This window comes from Caloenas nicobarica, chromosome 30 (assembly GCF_036013445.1).
Source record: "Caloenas nicobarica isolate bCalNic1 chromosome 30, bCalNic1.hap1, whole genome shotgun sequence".
In the NCBI taxonomy this organism is placed as follows: Eukaryota; Metazoa; Chordata; class Aves; order Columbiformes; family Columbidae; genus Caloenas; species Caloenas nicobarica.
Window position 1 is genome coordinate 456,772 of NC_088274.1, and position 16,595 is coordinate 473,366.

A 16,595-nucleotide genomic window follows, 5' to 3' on the forward strand; every position below is an offset into this window, starting at 1 on the left:
ATGTCCCCCTGTCCCCATGTCCCCCTGTCCCTATGTCCCCATATCCCCATGTCCCCATAACCCCATGTCCCCATGTCCCCCTGTCCCCATTTCCCCCTGTCCCCATGTCCCATGTCCCTGTGTCCCCAGGACGTCAAGTGCTCCGGTAACTGGATGTGGGCGGCCAAGTCGGGTTCCGAGGGGGGGTCCCTGGTGGCCGCGTGTCGGGCACTGGTGACGCTGCTGCACCAGCTGGGCGTGGCCATCGATGGCGGGAAGGACTCGCTCAGCATGGCCGCCCGCGTGGGGGACGACACCGTCATGGCGCCCGGTGAGGCCCGGGGACACGGGCTGGGGTCATGGGTGACGTCACCGGCACCATGGGTGACACCGCCATGATGGGTCATGGGTGACATTGCCAGGACCACGGGTGACATCACCATGATGGTGGGTCATGGGTGACACCAGGACAATGGGTCATGGGTGTCACCACCATGGTGGGCCGTGGGTGACATTGCCAGGACCCTTGGATGTCACCACCATGATGGTGGGTCATGGGTGACACCAGGACAATGGGTCATGGGTGTCACCACCATGATGGTGGGTCATGGGTGACATTGCCAGGACCATGGGTGACACCACCATGACGGAGGGTCATGGGTGACATTGCCAGGACCCTTGGATGCCACCACAAGATGGTCGGTCATGGGTGACATCAACAGACCCTGTAGATGCCACCACAAGATGGTTGGTCATGGGTGACATCAAGAGACCCTGTAGGTGCCACCACAAGGTGGTTGGTCATGGGTGACATCAAGAGACCCTGTAGGTGCCACCACAAGATGGTTGGTCATGGGCGACATCAACAGACCCTGTAGGTGCCACCACAAGATGGTTGGTCATGGGTGACATCAAGAGACCCTGTAGGTGCCACCACAAGATGGTTGGTTATGGGTGACATCAACAGACCCTGTAGGTGCCACCACAAGGTGGTCGGTCATGGGTGACATCAACAGACCCTGTAGGTGCCACCACAAGGTGGTCGGTCATGGGTGACATCAACAGACCCTGTAGATGCCACCACAAGGTGGTTGGTCACAGGTGACATCAACAGACCCTGTAGGTGCCACCACAAGGTGATTGGTCATGGGTGACATCAACAGACCCTGTAGGTGCCACCACAAGATGGTCGGTCACGGGTGACATCAACAGACCCTGTAGGTGCCACCACAAGGTGATTGGTCATGGGTGACATCAACAGACCCTGTAGGTGCCACCACAAGGTGGTCGGTCACGGGTGACATCAACAGACCCTGTAGGTGCCACCACAAGGTGATTGGTCATGGGTGACATCAACAGACCCTGTAGGTGCCACCACAAGGTGGTTGGTCATGGGTGACATCAACAGACCCTGTAGATGCCACCACAAGATGGTTGGTCATGGGTGACATCAACAGACCCTGTAGGTGCCACCACAAGGTGATTGGTCATGGGTGACATCAACAGACCCTGTAGGTGCCACCATCATGACAATGGGTTGTAGGTGCCACCACTGTGATGACAGGTCATGGGTAACACCATCATGATGTTGGGTCATGGGTGTCACCACCAGGCCCATGGGTGACACCACCAAGCCCCATGGGTGCCCCCACGTGACCCCCCATGACCTCTGCCCCCCAGGCACCCTGGTGGTCTCAGCCTACGCCGTGTGTCCCGACATCACGGCCACTGTCACCCCCGACCTCAAGTGTCCCCAGGGAGAAGGTCAGTGACCCCGGAGGGATTTTGGGGTGTCCTGGGTGGGGTTGGGGTGTTCTGGGGGTGCTGGGACCCCCCCATGGATCTTGGATTGTCTGGGAGGGGCTGGTGACACTCCAGGGACATTTGGGGACATTCTGGGGCGCTGGGACCCCCGGGATGCCCAGGTTGGATTTGGGGGGTCCCTGTGGGTGCTGGGACCCCCCATAAATTTTGGGGTCCCTCCAGGATTCCTGGGGACTTTTGGGGTGCTGGGACTCCCCCCATGAACTTTGGGGTCCCCCAAGAGCCCTGAGGACATTTGGGGGGTTCTGGGGACATTTTGGGGGTGTTGGGACCCCCGGGAGGGCTCGGGGTGGATTTGGGGGGTCCCTGTGGGTCCCACGAGCCCCCATAAATTTTGGGGTCCCCCAGCAAGTTTTGGGGTGCTGGGACCCCCCGATAGACTTTGAAGTCCCCCAAAAGCCTTGGGGACATTCTGAGGGTTCTGGGGACATTCGGTGGGTGCTGGGGACACTTTGGGATGCTGGGGACTCCCCCATAAATATTGGGGTCCCCCAGCAAGTTTTGGGGTGCTGGGACCCCCCCCATGGACTTAGGGGTCCCCCAAGAGCCCTGGGGACATTTGAGGGGTTCTGGGGACATTTTGGGGGTGTTGGGACCGCCGGGAGGGCTTGGGGTGGATTTGGGGGGTCCCTGTGGGTGCTGCGACATATGGGGATACCCCATAAATTTTGGGGTCCCCCAGGGGTGCTGCTGTGGGTGCCGCTGAGCCCGGGGTGTCACCGGCTGGGGGGCAGCGCCTTGGCCCAGGTATTTGGGCAGTTGGGGGACACGAGTCCCGACCTGGAGAACCCCAAAAACCTGGAGGCAGCTTTTGGGGTCACCCAGAGTCTCATCCAAGGTGCGTTTGGGGGCAAAAGGGGGGATTTGGGGGGAAAAAATGGGGGGTTTGGGGCCAAGGGGGATTTGGGGTGAAAAGGGGGGATTTGGAGGGTGGGGGGTTTGGGGTGAAAAGGGGGGATTTGGGGGATTTGGGGTGGAAATGGGGGTTTTGGGGTGTGGGGGTTTTGGGGTGAAAAGGGGAGTTTTGGGGAAATATGGGGGATTTGGGGCCAAGGAGGATTTGGGGTGAAAAGGGGGGATTTGGGGTGTGGAGGATTTGGGGTGAAAAGGGATTTGGGGGAAAATACGGGGGATTTGGGGTGGAAATGGGGGTTTGGGGGTGTGGGGGTTTTGGGGTGAAAAGGGGGATTTGGGGTTGAAATGGGGGATTTGGGGTATGGGGGTTTTGGGGTGAAAAGGGGAGTTTTTGGGGAAAAAAATGAGAGATTTGCTGACGCGGGTGACAGGGGGTGACCGGGAGGGGAGGTCTGGGTGACATAAGGTGACACAGGGTGACGTGGGGGGGTCGGGGTGACCCCAAGTGACCCCAGAGGGGGTGACAAGGGGTGACAGTGTCCCTGTGTCCCCAGAGGGGGCACCATGCGGGGGGACAGGGGGTGACCCCAGGTGACCCCAGCGGGGGTGACAAGGGGTGACAATGACCCCTGGTGTCCCCAGAGGGCGTGACAGTGTCCCTGTGTCCCCAGAGGGGGCACCATGTGGGGGGACAGGGGGTGACCCCAAGTGACCCCAGGGGGGGTGACAGGGGGTGACAATGACCGCGGTGTCCCCAGAGGGGACACCGTGTGGGGGGACAGGGGGTGACCCCGGGGGGGTGACAGGGGGTGACAATGACCCCAGGTGACCCCAGAGGGGGTGACAGTGTCCCTGTGTCCCCAGAGGGGGCATCGTGTGAGTGGACAGGGGGTGACCCCAGGGGGGTGACAGGGGGTGACAATGACCCCAGATGTCCCCAGAGGAGGTGACAGTGTCCCTGTGTCCCCAGAGGGGGCACCGTGCGGGGGGACAGGGGTTGACCCCAGGTGACCCCGGGGGGGGTGACAAGGGGTGACAATGACCCCAGGTGACCCCAGAGGGGGTGACAGGGGGTGACAATGACCCCAGATGTCCCCAGAGGGGGTGACAGTGTCCCTGTGTCCCCAGAGGAGGCACCGTGCGGGGGGACAGGGGGTGACCCCAGGTGACCCCAGAGGGGGTGACAGGGGGTGACAATGACCCCTGGTGTCCCCAGAGGAGGTGACAGTGTCCCTGTGTCCCCAGAGGGAGCACCATGTGGGGGGACAGGGGGCGACCCCAGGTGACCCCAGGGGGGGTGACAGGGGGTGACAATGACCCCAGGTGACCCCAGAGGGGGTGACAGGGGGTGACAATGACCCCAGATGTCCCCAGAGGGGGTGACAGTGTCCCTGTGTCCCCAGAGGAGGCACCGTGCGGGGGGACAGGGGGTGACCCCAGGTGACCCCAGAGGGGGTGACAGGGGGTGACAATGACCCCTGGTGTCCCCAGAGGAGGTGACAGTGTCCCTGTGTCCCCAGAGGGAGCACCATGTGGGGGGACAGGGGGTGACCCCAAGTGACCCCAGGGGGGATGACAGGGGGTGACAATGACCACGGTGTCCCCAGAGGGGGCACCGTGCGGGGGGACAGGGGGCGACCCCAGGTGACCCCAGGGGGGGTGACAGGGGGTGACAATGACCCCAGGTGACCCCAGAGGGGGCGACAGTTTCTCTGTGTCCCCAGAGGGGACACCGTGCGGGGGGACAGGGGGTGACCCCAGGTGACCCCAGGGGGGGTGACAGGGGGTGACAATGACCCCAGGTGACCCCAGAGGGGGTGACAAGGGGTGACAATGACCCTAGATGTCCCCAGAGGGGGTGACAGTGTCCCTGTGTCCCCAGAGGGGGCGCCGTGAGGGGGGACAGGGGGTGACCCCAGGGGGGGTGGCAGGGGGTGACAATGACCGCGGTGTCCCCAGAGGGGCTGCTGTGCGCGGGTCACGACGTCAGCGACGGGGGTTTGCTGGTGGCGCTGCTGGAAATGGCGTTTGCCGGGAACTGCGGCCTGAGGGTGACGCTGGGGAGAGCGGAGGCGCCACGTGAGTCCAGGGGACACGGGGACGTGGGGACACTGTTGGGGGGACTGGGACCCCGTCCCCCATATCCCCGTGTCCCCATGTCCCACGTCCACATATCCCCATATGCCCACGTCCCCATATCCCCCTGTCCCCATATCCCCATATCCTCATGTCCCCATGTCCCCATGTCCCCATATCCCCATATCCCCATGTCCCCATGTCCCATGTCCCCATATCCCCATGTCCCCCTGTCCCCATATCCCCATATCCTCATGTCCCCATGTCCCCATGTCCCCATATCCCCATATCCCCATGTCCCCATGTCCCATGTCCCCATATCCCCATGTCCCTATGTCCCCATGTCCCCATGTCCCCCTGTCCCCATATCCCCATGTCCCCCCTTCCCCATATCCCCATATCCCCATGTCCCCATGTCCCCATGTCCCCATATCCCCCTGTCCCCATATCCCCCTGTCCCCATGTCCCCATGTCCCATGTCCCCATATCCCCATATCCCCACATCCCCCTGTCCCCATATCCCCATATGCCCATGTCCCCATGTTCCCATGTCCCCATATCCCCATGTCCCCCTGTCCCCATATCCCCATATGCCCACGTCCCCATGTCCCCATGTCCCCATATCCCCATGTCCCCCTGTCCCCATATCCCCATATGCCCATGTCCCCCTGTCCCCATATCCCCATGTCCCCAGGTCCCCATGTCCCATGTCCCCCTGTCTCCATATCCCCATGTCCCCATGTCCCCATGTCCCCATATCCTTATCTCCCCATATCCCCATATCCCCGTGTCCCCATGTCCCCATGTCCCCATATCCTCATATCCCCATGTCCCCATATCCCCAATGTCCCCCTGTCCTGTGTGTCCCCAGCTCTGTCCGTGCTGTTCGCCGAGGAGCCGGGGCTGGTGCTGGAGGTGACAGTGGCCTCCAGTGGTGACATTTGCCGCCGCTACGAGGATGCCGGTGTCACCTGCGTCCCTGTGGGCCGCAGCGGCCCCTACGGCCCCGACGCCGCGGTGAGGGGACATGGGGCCACGGAGGGGACATGGGGACGTGGGGGAACATGGGACACAGGGACACAGGGGGACACGGGGGGGACATGGGACACGGGGGGACATGGGGACATGGGGACACAGGGGGACATGGGGACATGGGGGGACGTGGGACACGGGAGGGACATAGGGGGACATGGGACACATGGGGACATGGGGGGACATGGGCATATGGGGGGGACATGGGGACACGGGGGGACATAGGGGGACATGGGGGGACATGGGCATACGGGGGGACACGGGGACAAGGGGGAGACAGAGGAGGCGTCCCCAGGGTGGGAGAGGAGGTGGTTGTTTCCCCATGGTGGCCTTGTGGTGGTGGCCATGTCCCTGATGTCCCCAGTGTCCCCATGACAGGTCGAAGGGGCAGTGGCCATGTCCCCATGTCCCCATGTCCCTGACCCCCATGGCAAGTTCAGGTGGTGACAGCCATGGTGGTGGCCTTGTCCCCATGTCCCTCATGCCCCTGATGTCCCCATGGCAGATTAAGGTGGCAGTGGCCTTGTCCCCACGGCCCTGACCCCCTGGTGACCCCATGGCAAGCAGAGGTGGCCATGGTGGTGTCATCCATGGTGACAACCATGGTGGTGGCCATCTCCCCATATCCCCATATCCCCCTGTCCCCCTGTCCCCATATCCCCATATCCCCATGTCCCCATGTCCCCCTGTCCCCATATCCCCATATCCCCATGTCCCCCTGTCCCCATATCCCCATATCCCCATATCCCCATGTCCCCCTGTCCCCATATCCCCCTGTCCCCATATCCCCATGTCCCCATATCGCCCTGTCCCCATATCCCCCTGTCCCCCTGTCCCCATATCCCCATATCCCCATGTCCCCCTGTCCCCATGTCCCCCTGTCCCCATGTCCCCATGTCCCCCTGTCCCCCTGTCCCCATATTCCCACGTCCCCATAGCCCCCTGTCCCCATGTCCCCCTGTCCCCATATCCCCATATCCCCCTGTCCCCCTGTCCCCATATCCCCATATCCCCATGTCCCCCTGTCCCCATGTCCCCCTGTCCCCATGTCCCCATGTCCCCCTGTCCCCCTGTCCCCATATCCCCACGTCCCCATATCCCCCTGTCCCCATGTCCCCCTGTCCCCATATCCCCATATCCCCATGTCCCCCTGTCCCCATATCCCCATGTCCCCCTGCCCGCATGTCCCCATGTCCCCCTGTCCCCATATCCCCATGTCCCCATATCCCCATATCCCCATGTCCCCCTGTCCCCCTGTCCCCCTGTCCCCATGTCCCCATATCCCCACGTCCCCATATCCCATGTCCCATGTCCCTGTCCCCATATCCCATGTCCCTGTCCCTGTCCATGTGGCAGGTGACAGTGACCGTGGCGGGTCAGTCTCTGCTCTCGGCGCCCGTCGGGGACCTGCGGGGACTCTGGGAAGCCACCAGCTTCCGGCTGGAGCGCGAACAGGCGACACCCGAGTGCGTCAGCCAGGAGGAGGATGACCTGAGACACCGCTGGGGACCCACCTACCACCTGAGCTTCGACCCCCGCGAGGTGCCACCGCTGCTGAGGAACATGGGTGAGGGACGTGGGGACACCATGGGGACAGGGGGACAGGGGGATATGGGGACAGGGGGATATGGGGACATGGGGACAGGGGGATATGGGGACAGGGGGATACGGGGACATGGGGACAGGGGGATACGGGGATATGGGGACAGGGGGATAAGGGGACAGGGGGACAGGGGGACATGGGGACAGGGGGATATGGGGACATGGGGACAGGGGGACATGGGGACAGGGGGATATGGGGACAGGGGGACATGGGGACATGGGGACAGGGGGATATGGGGACAGGGGGACAGGGGGACATGGGGACAGGGGGATACGGGGATATGGGGACATGGGGACAGGGGGACATGGGGACAGGGGGATATGCGGATATTGGGACAGGGGGACAGGGGGACATGGGGACAGGGGGATACGGGGATATGGGGACATGGGGACAGGGGGATATGGGGACAGGGGGATACGGGGACATGGGGACATGGGATATGGGGACAGGGGGATATGGGGACAGCGGGACATGGGGACAGGGGGACAGGGGGATAGGGGGATATGTGGACATGGGGACATGGGGATATGGGGATATGGGATATAGGGATATGGTGACATGAGGATATGGGGACGTGGACACATGGGTGTCACTCGGTGTCCCCAGTGTCACCAGGCCCCCGCGTGGCCATTGTGCGGGAGGAGGGCAGCAATGGGGACCGGGAGATGGCGGCTGCGTTCGCCATGGCCGGCTTCGAGGTGAGGAACCCAGGCGTCCGGGGGGGGACTCAGGCGTCCGGGGGCACCCAGGTGTCCAGGCGTGGGTGGCTTGGGGGACCCAGGCATCCGGGAAGGGACCCATGTGTCCAGGAAGGGACTCAGGTGTCCGGGAGAGACCCATACATCTGGGGAGGACACAGTCGTCCAGGGGGTCATTTTCTGGGGGACCCAGGCATCCGGGAGGGACCCAGGCATCCGGGGATGGATCCAGGTGTCTGGGAGGGACCCAGGCGTCCGGGTATCAATGTCCGGGGGTCCCAGGGACCCAAGTGTCCAGGAGTGGGTGGCTCAGGGGACCCAGGTGTCTGGGAGGGACCCAGGTGTCCAGGGAGGACCCAGGCGTCCGGGAGGGACCCAGGTATCCGGGCGGGACCCAGGCGTCCAGGGGGGACCCAGGCGTCCGGGAAGGAACGCAGGCATCTGGGGGTGGGTGGCTTGGAGGACCCAGGTGTCCAGGAAGGGACCCAGGCATCCGGGGATGGACCCATATCCGGGGGGGACCCAGGCATCCGGGGATGGACCCAGGTGTCTGAGAGGGACCCTGGTGTCCGGGGGGGACCCAGTTGTCCAGGGGGGACCCAGGCGTCCGGGAAGGAACGCAGGCATCTGGGGGTGGGTGGCTTGGAGGACCCAGGTGTCCAGGAAGGGACCCAGACATCCGGGGGGGACCCAGGCATCCGGGGATGGACCCAGGCGTCCGGGAGGGACACAGGTATCCGGGCGGGACCCAGGCGTCCGGGGGGACCCAGGCGTCCGGGAAGGAACGCAGGCATCTGGGGGTGGGTGGCTTGGAGGACCCAGGTGTCCAGGAAGGGACCCAGGCATCCGGGGATGGACCCAGGCATCCGGGAGGGACCCAGGTATCCGGGGAGGACCCAGGCATCCGGGAGGGCCCCGGTCGTGCGGGCCCCACGTGTCTGTGTGTCTGTCCAGGTGTGGGACGTGACGACCCAGGAGCTCCGCGCCGGGTCCCCCCTGGACGGGTTCCGGGGCGTCGTGTTCGTCGGGGGGTTCAGCTACGGGGACGCGCTGGGGTCGGCCAAGGGTGAGTCGGAGTTTGGGGGTGTCCCCAGTTTTGGGGTGTCTTTGGTTTGGGGTCCCCCCCAGTTTTGGGGTCCCCCAGGTTTGGGGTGTCCCTGGTCTTGGGATGTCCTTGGTTTGGGGTGTCCCCGGTTTTGGGGTGTCCTTGGTTTGGGGTGTCCCCAGTTTTGGGGTGTCCCTGGTTTTGGGATGTCCCTGGTTTTGGGGTGTCCCCAGTTTTGGGGTGTCCTTGGTTTGGGGTGTCCCCAGTTTTGGGGTGTCCCTGGTTTTGGGGTGCCCTTGGTTTAGAGTGTCCTTGTTTTGGGGTGCCCCTGGTTTTGGGGTGTCCTACTTTTAGGGTGTCCTTGGTTTAGGTGCTACTGGTTTGACAGTGTCCCAGGTTTCGGGTTTCCCCATTTTTGGGGTGTCCCTGTTTTAGGGTATCCTTGTTTTAGGGTCCCTCTGGTTGTGGGGGTTCCCCAGATTTTGGGGTGCCCTTAATTCAGGGTGTCCTTGGTTTTGGGGTGTCCCCGTTTGGGGGTCCCCAGGTTTTGGGGTGTCCCCATTTTTAGGGTGTCCCTGGTTCAGGGTGTCCTTGGTTTTGGGGTCCCCCAGGTTTTGGGGGGTCCCCAGGTTTTGCGGTGTCTCTGTTTTAGGATGTCCTTGTTTTGGGGTGTCCCCATTTGCAGGTCCCATGGTTTTGGGGTCCCTCTGGTTTTGGGGTGTCCCCCCATTCCCAGTCCCCCATTCCCAGTCCCCCATTATTTCCCAGTCTCCTCATTATTTCCCAGTCCCCCCATCATTCCCAGTCCCCCATTCCCAGTCCCCCATTATTTCCCAGTCTCTCCATTATTTCCCAGTCCCCCCATTCACTCCCAGTCCCCAATTCCCAGTCCCCCATTATTTCCCAGTCCCCCCATCATTCCCAGTCCCCCATCATTCCCAGTCCCCCATTATTTCCCAGTCCCCCCATCATTCCCAGTCCCCCATTCCCAGTCCCCCATTATTTCCCAGTCCCCCCATCATTCCCAGTCCCCCATTCCCAGTCCCCCATTATTTCCCAGTCCCCCATTATTTCCCAGTCCCCCCCCATTCCCAGTCCCCCATTATTTCCCAGTCCCCCCATCATTCCCCGTCCCCCATCATTCCCAGTCCCCCCATCATTCCCAGTCCCCCATTCTTTCCCAGTCCCCCATTCTTTCCCAGTCCCCCATCATTCCCAGTTCCCCCATTCACTCCCAGTCCCCCATTATTTCCCAGTCCCCCCCCATTCCCAGTCCCCCATTATTTCCCAGTCCCCCCATTCACTCCCCGTCCCCCCATCATTCCCAGTCCCCCATTCCCAGTCCCCCATTATTTCCCAGTCCCCCATCATTCTCAGTTCCCCCATTCACTCCCAGTCCCCCATTATTTCCCAGTCCCCCCATTCACTCCCAGTCCCCCATCATTCCCAGTCCCCCATTCCCAGTCCCCCATTATTTCCCAGTCCCCCCATCATTCCCCGTCCCCCATTCCCAGTCCCCCATTATTTCCCAGTCCCCCATTATTTCCCAGTCCCCCCCCATTCCCAGTCCCCCATTATTTCCCAGTCCCCCCATCATTCCCCGTCCCCCATCATTCCCAGTCCCCCCATCATTCCCAGTCCCCCATTATTTCCCAGTCCCCCATCATTCCCAGTCCCCCATTATTTCCCAGTCCCCCATCATTCCTAGTCCCCCCATTCACTCCCAGTCCCCCATCATCCCCAGTCCCCCATTATTTCCCAGTCTCCCCATCATTCCCAGTCCCCCATTCCCAGTCCCCCATTCTTTCCCAGTCCCCCATCATTCCCAGTTCCCCCATCCACTCCCAGTCCCCCATTATTTCCCAGTCCCCCATCATTCCCAGTCCCCCCATTATTTCCCAGTCCCCCCATTCACTCCCAGTCCCCCCATTCTTTCCCAGTCCCCCATTATTTCCCAGTCCCCCATCATTCCCAGTCCCCCCATCATTCCCAGTGCCCCCATTCACTCCCAGTCCCTCACCCCCAGGCTGGGCGGCGGCCGCGCTGTTCCCCGGGCCCCTGCAGGAGGCGCTGTGCCGGTTCCGCTCCCGCCCCGACACCTTCAGCCTGGGGGTCTGCAATGGGTGTCAACTGATGGCGCTGCTGGGCTGGGTGGGCCCCGAAACAGGTGAGTGTGGGTGGGTGTCCCATGAGTGCTCGGGGGGGGTCTCATGGGTGCTGGGGTCAGCGGGGGGTCATGGGGACACGGGGGTTCCCGTAGGGGGCGCTCACACCCGGGGTCTGCAATGGGTGTCAATGGATGGGGTGGGTGGGGCTGCACACGGGTGGGTGCTGGGGGGGTCCCGTGGGTGCTGTTTGGGTCCCTATGGGTTCTGGGGGTCCCCTGGGTGCTGGGGGTCACAGGGACACGAGGGGGTCCCATAGGGGGCGCTCACACCCAGGGTCTGCAATGGGTGTTGGTGGCGCAGCTGGGATGGGTGACGCCCCAGACAGGAGAGTGTAGGGTCCCATGGGTGCTATTTCGGTCCCTATGGGTGTTGGGAGGGCTCTATAAGTACTGGGGGGGTCCTGGGGGGTCCCATTGGTGCTATTTGGGTCCCATGGGTGTTGGGGGGTCATGGGGACATGGAGGGTCCCGTAGGGGGCGCTCACACCCCGGGGTCTGCAGTGGGTGTCAATGGATGGGGTGGGTGGGGCTGCACATGGGTGGGTGCTGGGGGGGGTCCCATGGGTGCTGTTTGGGTGCCTATGGGTTCTGGGGGTTCCCCTGGGTGCTACTTGGGTCCCATGGGTGCTGGGGGTCCTGTGGGTGCTTGGGGGACTCACATGGGGGTCCCGTTGGTGCTATGGGGGTCCCTATGGGTGGGAGAGGGTCCCTATGGGTGCTGGGGGTCCCCTGGGTGCTACTTGGGTCCCATGGGTGCCGGGGGTCCCCTGGGTGCTACTTGGGTCTCATGGGTGCTGGGGGTCCTGTGGGTGCTTGGGAGACTCACATGGGGGTCCCATTGGTGCTATGGGGGTCCCTATGGGTGCTGGGGGGTCCCCTGGGTGCTACTTGGGTCCCATGGGTGCTGGGGGTCCCGTGGGTGCTTGGGGGACTCATATGGGGGTCCCATTGGTGCTATGGGGGTCCCTATGGGTGGGAGAGGGTCCCTATGGGTGCTGGGGGTCCCCTGGGTGCTACTTGGGTCCCATGGGTGCTGGGGGTCCCGTGGGTGCTTGGGGGACTCATATGGGGGTCCCATTGGTGCTATTTGGGTCCCATGGGTGCTGGGGGGTCCTGGGGGCTCAGGGTTCCCATAGGGGGCGCTCACACCCGGGGTCTGCAATGGGTGTCAATGGATGGGGTGGGTGGGGGGCACCCATGGGTGAGGGGGGGGGGGGGCACCCAAAGTGGGTCACAGCGGGGGGGGTGGAATGACACCCAGTTGGGGGGGGGACCCAAAGGGGCCACCCATGGGGGGTGGGACCCATAAGAGGGGGGTTGGGGGTCCCTGTGTGTCCCCTATGGATGGAGGTCACTGGGGGCGTCCCTGGGGGTGTCCCCTGTGTCACCCCCCACTTGGTGACACTTGGTGACCCCGGGTGACCCCCCCAGAGCCAGGTGACCCCCCCGCGGTGGCTCTTTGTCCCAACACGTCCGGCCGGTTCGAGTCGCGATTCGTCACCGTGCGGGTGGAGCCGGGACCGGCCCTGATGCTGCGGGGGATGGAGGGGACGCGGATGGGGGTCTGGGTGGCCCACGGCGAGGGTGAGACTGGGGGAACTGGGAAGGACTGGGAGGGACTGGGAAGGATGGGGTGGGCGACACTAGGAGGGACTGGGAGGGACTGGGAGGACATTGGGAGCACTGGGGGATCGAACCCTGGTCTCTGCTCCCACCCCAGCTGGTTCCATTCTGCTCCCGGGGGAGGACAGGGGGTCACTGGGAAAGCACTGGGAGGGACTGGGAGCACTGGGAGGGATTGGGAGGTAACTGGGGGAACTGGGAGGACTGGGGGATTGAACCACGGGCTCTCTGTTCCCACCACGGCCAGGTCCGTTCTGCTCCGCGGGGTGCGGGGGCGGGCACTGGGAGGTGACTGGGAGCACTGGGAGGTGACTGGGAGCACTGGGAGCACCGGGAGGTGACTGAGAGGACACTGGGAGCAGACTGGGAGCACTGGGAGGTTACTGGGAGCAGACTGGGAGCACTGGGAGCAGACTGGGAGCCCTGGGAACTGACTAGGAGCACTGGGAGGTGACTGGGAGGTGACTGGGAGCAGATGGACTGGGAGCACTGGGAGGACAGTGGGAGCACTGGAAGCACTGGGAGCACCGGGAGGCGACTGGGAGCACTGGGAGGATACTGGGAGCAGTGGGAGCAGATTGACTGGGAGCAGACTGGGAGCACACTGAGAGGTGCCTGGGAGCACACTGGGAGCACTGGGAGCACCGGGAGCAGACTGGGAGCACTGGGAGGTGACTGGGAGGACACTGGGAGCTGACTGGGAGCACTGGGAGCAGACTGGGAGCACACTGGGAGCACCGGGAGGTGACTGGGAGCACTGGGAGGGTACTGGGAGCAGTGGGAGCAGATTGACTGGGAGCACTGGGATCAGACTGGGAGCACACTGGGAGCACCGGGAGCAGACTGGGAGCACGGGGAGCAGACTGGGAGCACTGGGAGGTGACTGGGAGGACACTGGGAGCTGACTGGAAGCACTGGGAGGTGACTGGGAGGACACTGGCAGCACTGGGAGGTGACTGGGAGCAGATTGGGAGCACTGGGAGGTGACTGGAAGCAACGGGAGGACACTGGGAGGACACTGGGAGCACCGGGAGGTGACTGGGAGCACTGGGAGCAGACTGGGAGGACACTAGAAGCAGTGGGAGCAGATTGACTGGGAGCACACTGAGACGTGACTGGGAGCACTGGGAGCACCAGGAGCAGACTGGGAGCACTGGGAGCAAACTGGGAGGACACTGGGAGCACTGGGAGGTGACTGGGAGCACTGGGAGATGACTGGGAGCAGATTGACTGGGAGCACTGGGAGCAGATTGGGAGCAGACTGGGAGCACTGGGAGCACTGGGAGGTGACTGGGAGGATACTGGGAGCAGACTGGGAGCACTGGGAGCACCGGGAGCACCGAGAGCAGACTGGGAGCACACTGGGAGCACACTGGGAGCACTGGCAGCACTGGGAGCACTGGGAGGTGACTGGGAGCACTGGGAGGATACTGGGAACACTGGGAGCAGATTGACTGGGAGCACTGGGAGCAGACTGGGAGCACACTGGGACCACTGGGAGGACACTGGGAGGACACTGGCAGCACTGGGAGGTGACTGGGAGCACTGGGAGGATACTGGGAGCAGTGGGAGCAGATTGACTGGGAGCACCGGGAGCAGACTGGGAGCACACTGGGAGCACCGGGAGCAGACTGGGAGGATATTGGGAGCAGTGGGAGCAGATTGACTGGGAGCACTGGGAGCACACTGGGAGCAGCTTGACTGGGAGCACTGGGAGCACTGGGAGGTGACTGGGAGCAGATTTGGAGCACTGGGAGCAATGGGAGCACTGGGAGCACACTGGGAGCACTGGGAGCAGACTGGGAGCAGACTGGGAGCACCGGGAGCAGACTGGGAGCACTGGGAGGACAATGGGAGCACCGGGAGCAGACTGGGAGCACCGGGAGCACACTGGGAGCAGACTGGGAGCAGACTGGGAGGTGACTGGGAGCAGACTGGGAGCACTGGGAGGACACTGGGAGCACTGGGAGCAGACTGGGAGCACTGGGAGCAGACCGGGAAGATACTGGGAGCACCGGGAGCAGACTGGGAGCACACTGGGAGCACTGGGAGCAGACTGGGAGCACTGGGAGCAGACTGGGAGGACACTGGGAGCAGTGGGAGCAGATTGACTGGGAGCACACTGAGAGGTGACTGGGAGCACTGGGAGCATCGGGAGGTGACTGGGAGCACTGGGAGCAGACTGGGAGGACACTGGGAGCACACTGGGAGCACTGGGAGCAGACTGGGAGCACTGGGAGCACTGGGAGCACCGACAGCACCGGTAGCAAACTGCCCGCACCGGGGAATCGAACCGCGCTCTCCCCCCTTTCCCCCACCCCAGCCTATTCAATCCCCACCCCCTGGGAGCGGGGATCCCCCCGCGCGCCCCCGTTCCCGCCCGCGTCCCCACGCTCCCGTTCCCCCCGGCAGGCCGGTTCCGCTTCCGCAGCCCCGCTGTGCTGCGCTCGGCCGCGGCCGCCGGGCTGCTCCCGCTCCGCTACGCGACCGACGCCGGCGCCGCCGCCTCCCGGTACCCCCAGAACCCCGGCGGAGCCCAGGCCGCGGCGGCCGCGCTCTGCTCGCCCTGCGGTCGCCACTTGGCGCTGATGCCGCACCCGGAGCGCGGCGTCCGAGCCTGGCAGTGGCCCTGGTGGCCCCGGCAATGGGGGAAGGAGCGGGCGGGACCGGGACCCTGGCTCAGAATGTTCCAGAACGCCTGTGAGTGGTGCCTGGGGGGCGGACAGACCGACTGAGCCGCGGAAACTCGCCGAGATATCCCTGGCTCCGCCCACCCGCCAGCCCGGGCCAATGGGAGCGCGATGCCCGGCTCCCCTCCGCCAATGGGAAGGCGGCCTGAAATAAATCAGTGAACGGGAAATCCCTGAATGAGACGAGAAATCGATGAATGAATCGAGGAATGAAGCGGGAAATGGATGAATGAAATGGGAAATCGATGAATGAATCGAGAAATCGATGAATGAATCGATGAATGAAGCGGGAAATGGATGAATGAAATGGGAAATCGATGAATGAATTGATGAATGAAATGGGAAATCAATGAATGAAATGGGAAATCGATGAATGAATCGATGAATGAAGCGGGAAATGGATGAATGAAACGGGAAATTGATGAATGAAACAAGAAATCAATGAATGAATTGATGAATGAAGTGGGAAATGGATGAATGAAACGAGAAATGGATGAATGAAACGATGAATGAAACAAGAAATCAATGAATGAATCAAGGAATGAAACGGGAAATCGATGAATGAATCGATGAATGAAGTGGGAAATTGATGAATGAATTGAGAAATCGATGAATGAATTGAGGAATGAAGCGGGAAATGGATGAATGAAGCAAGGAATGAAGCGGGAAATGGATGAATGAAATGGGAAATCGATGAATGAAACAAGAAATCAATGAATGAATTGATGAAAGAAGTGGGAAATGGATGAATGAAACGGGAAATTGATGAATGAATTGAGGAATGAAGCGGGAAATTCATGAATGGAGCAAGAAATTGATGAATGAAGTGGAAATCGATGAATGAATCGATGAATGAAGCGGGAAATTGATGAATGAAATGAGAAATGGATGAATGAATCGAGGAATGAAGTGGGAAATGGATGAATGAAACGAGAAATGGATGAATGAAACGATGAATGAAACAAGAAATCAATGAATGAATCAAGGAATGAAACGGGAAATC

The 16,595-nt window shown here is 62.3% G+C and overlaps 1 protein-coding gene across 2 annotated transcripts in view; it reads left to right on the forward strand.

Annotated features, from left to right (window-relative positions):
- Positions 1-16,013, forward strand: part of PFAS (phosphoribosylformylglycinamidine synthase) — a 308,075-nt gene extending 292,062 nt beyond the window's left edge. For both annotated transcript variants that reach the window (XM_065653377.1, XM_065653378.1), the window contains 11 exons: positions 130-310; positions 1,660-1,743; positions 2,486-2,641; positions 4,618-4,737; positions 5,606-5,751; positions 7,123-7,333; positions 7,976-8,067; positions 9,022-9,133; positions 11,139-11,279; positions 12,711-12,863; positions 15,315-16,013. In XM_065653377.1, coding sequence (XP_065509449.1) covers positions 130-310; positions 1,660-1,743; positions 2,486-2,641; positions 4,618-4,737; positions 5,606-5,751; positions 7,123-7,333; positions 7,976-8,067; positions 9,022-9,133; positions 11,139-11,279; positions 12,711-12,863; positions 15,315-15,637 — 1,719 coding nt within the window. In that variant the 3' untranslated portion in view covers positions 15,638-16,013. The remainder of the gene's footprint in view (positions 1-129; positions 311-1,659; positions 1,744-2,485; positions 2,642-4,617; positions 4,738-5,605; positions 5,752-7,122; positions 7,334-7,975; positions 8,068-9,021; positions 9,134-11,138; positions 11,280-12,710; positions 12,864-15,314) is intronic.
- Positions 16,014-16,595: the final 582 nt, after the last annotated feature.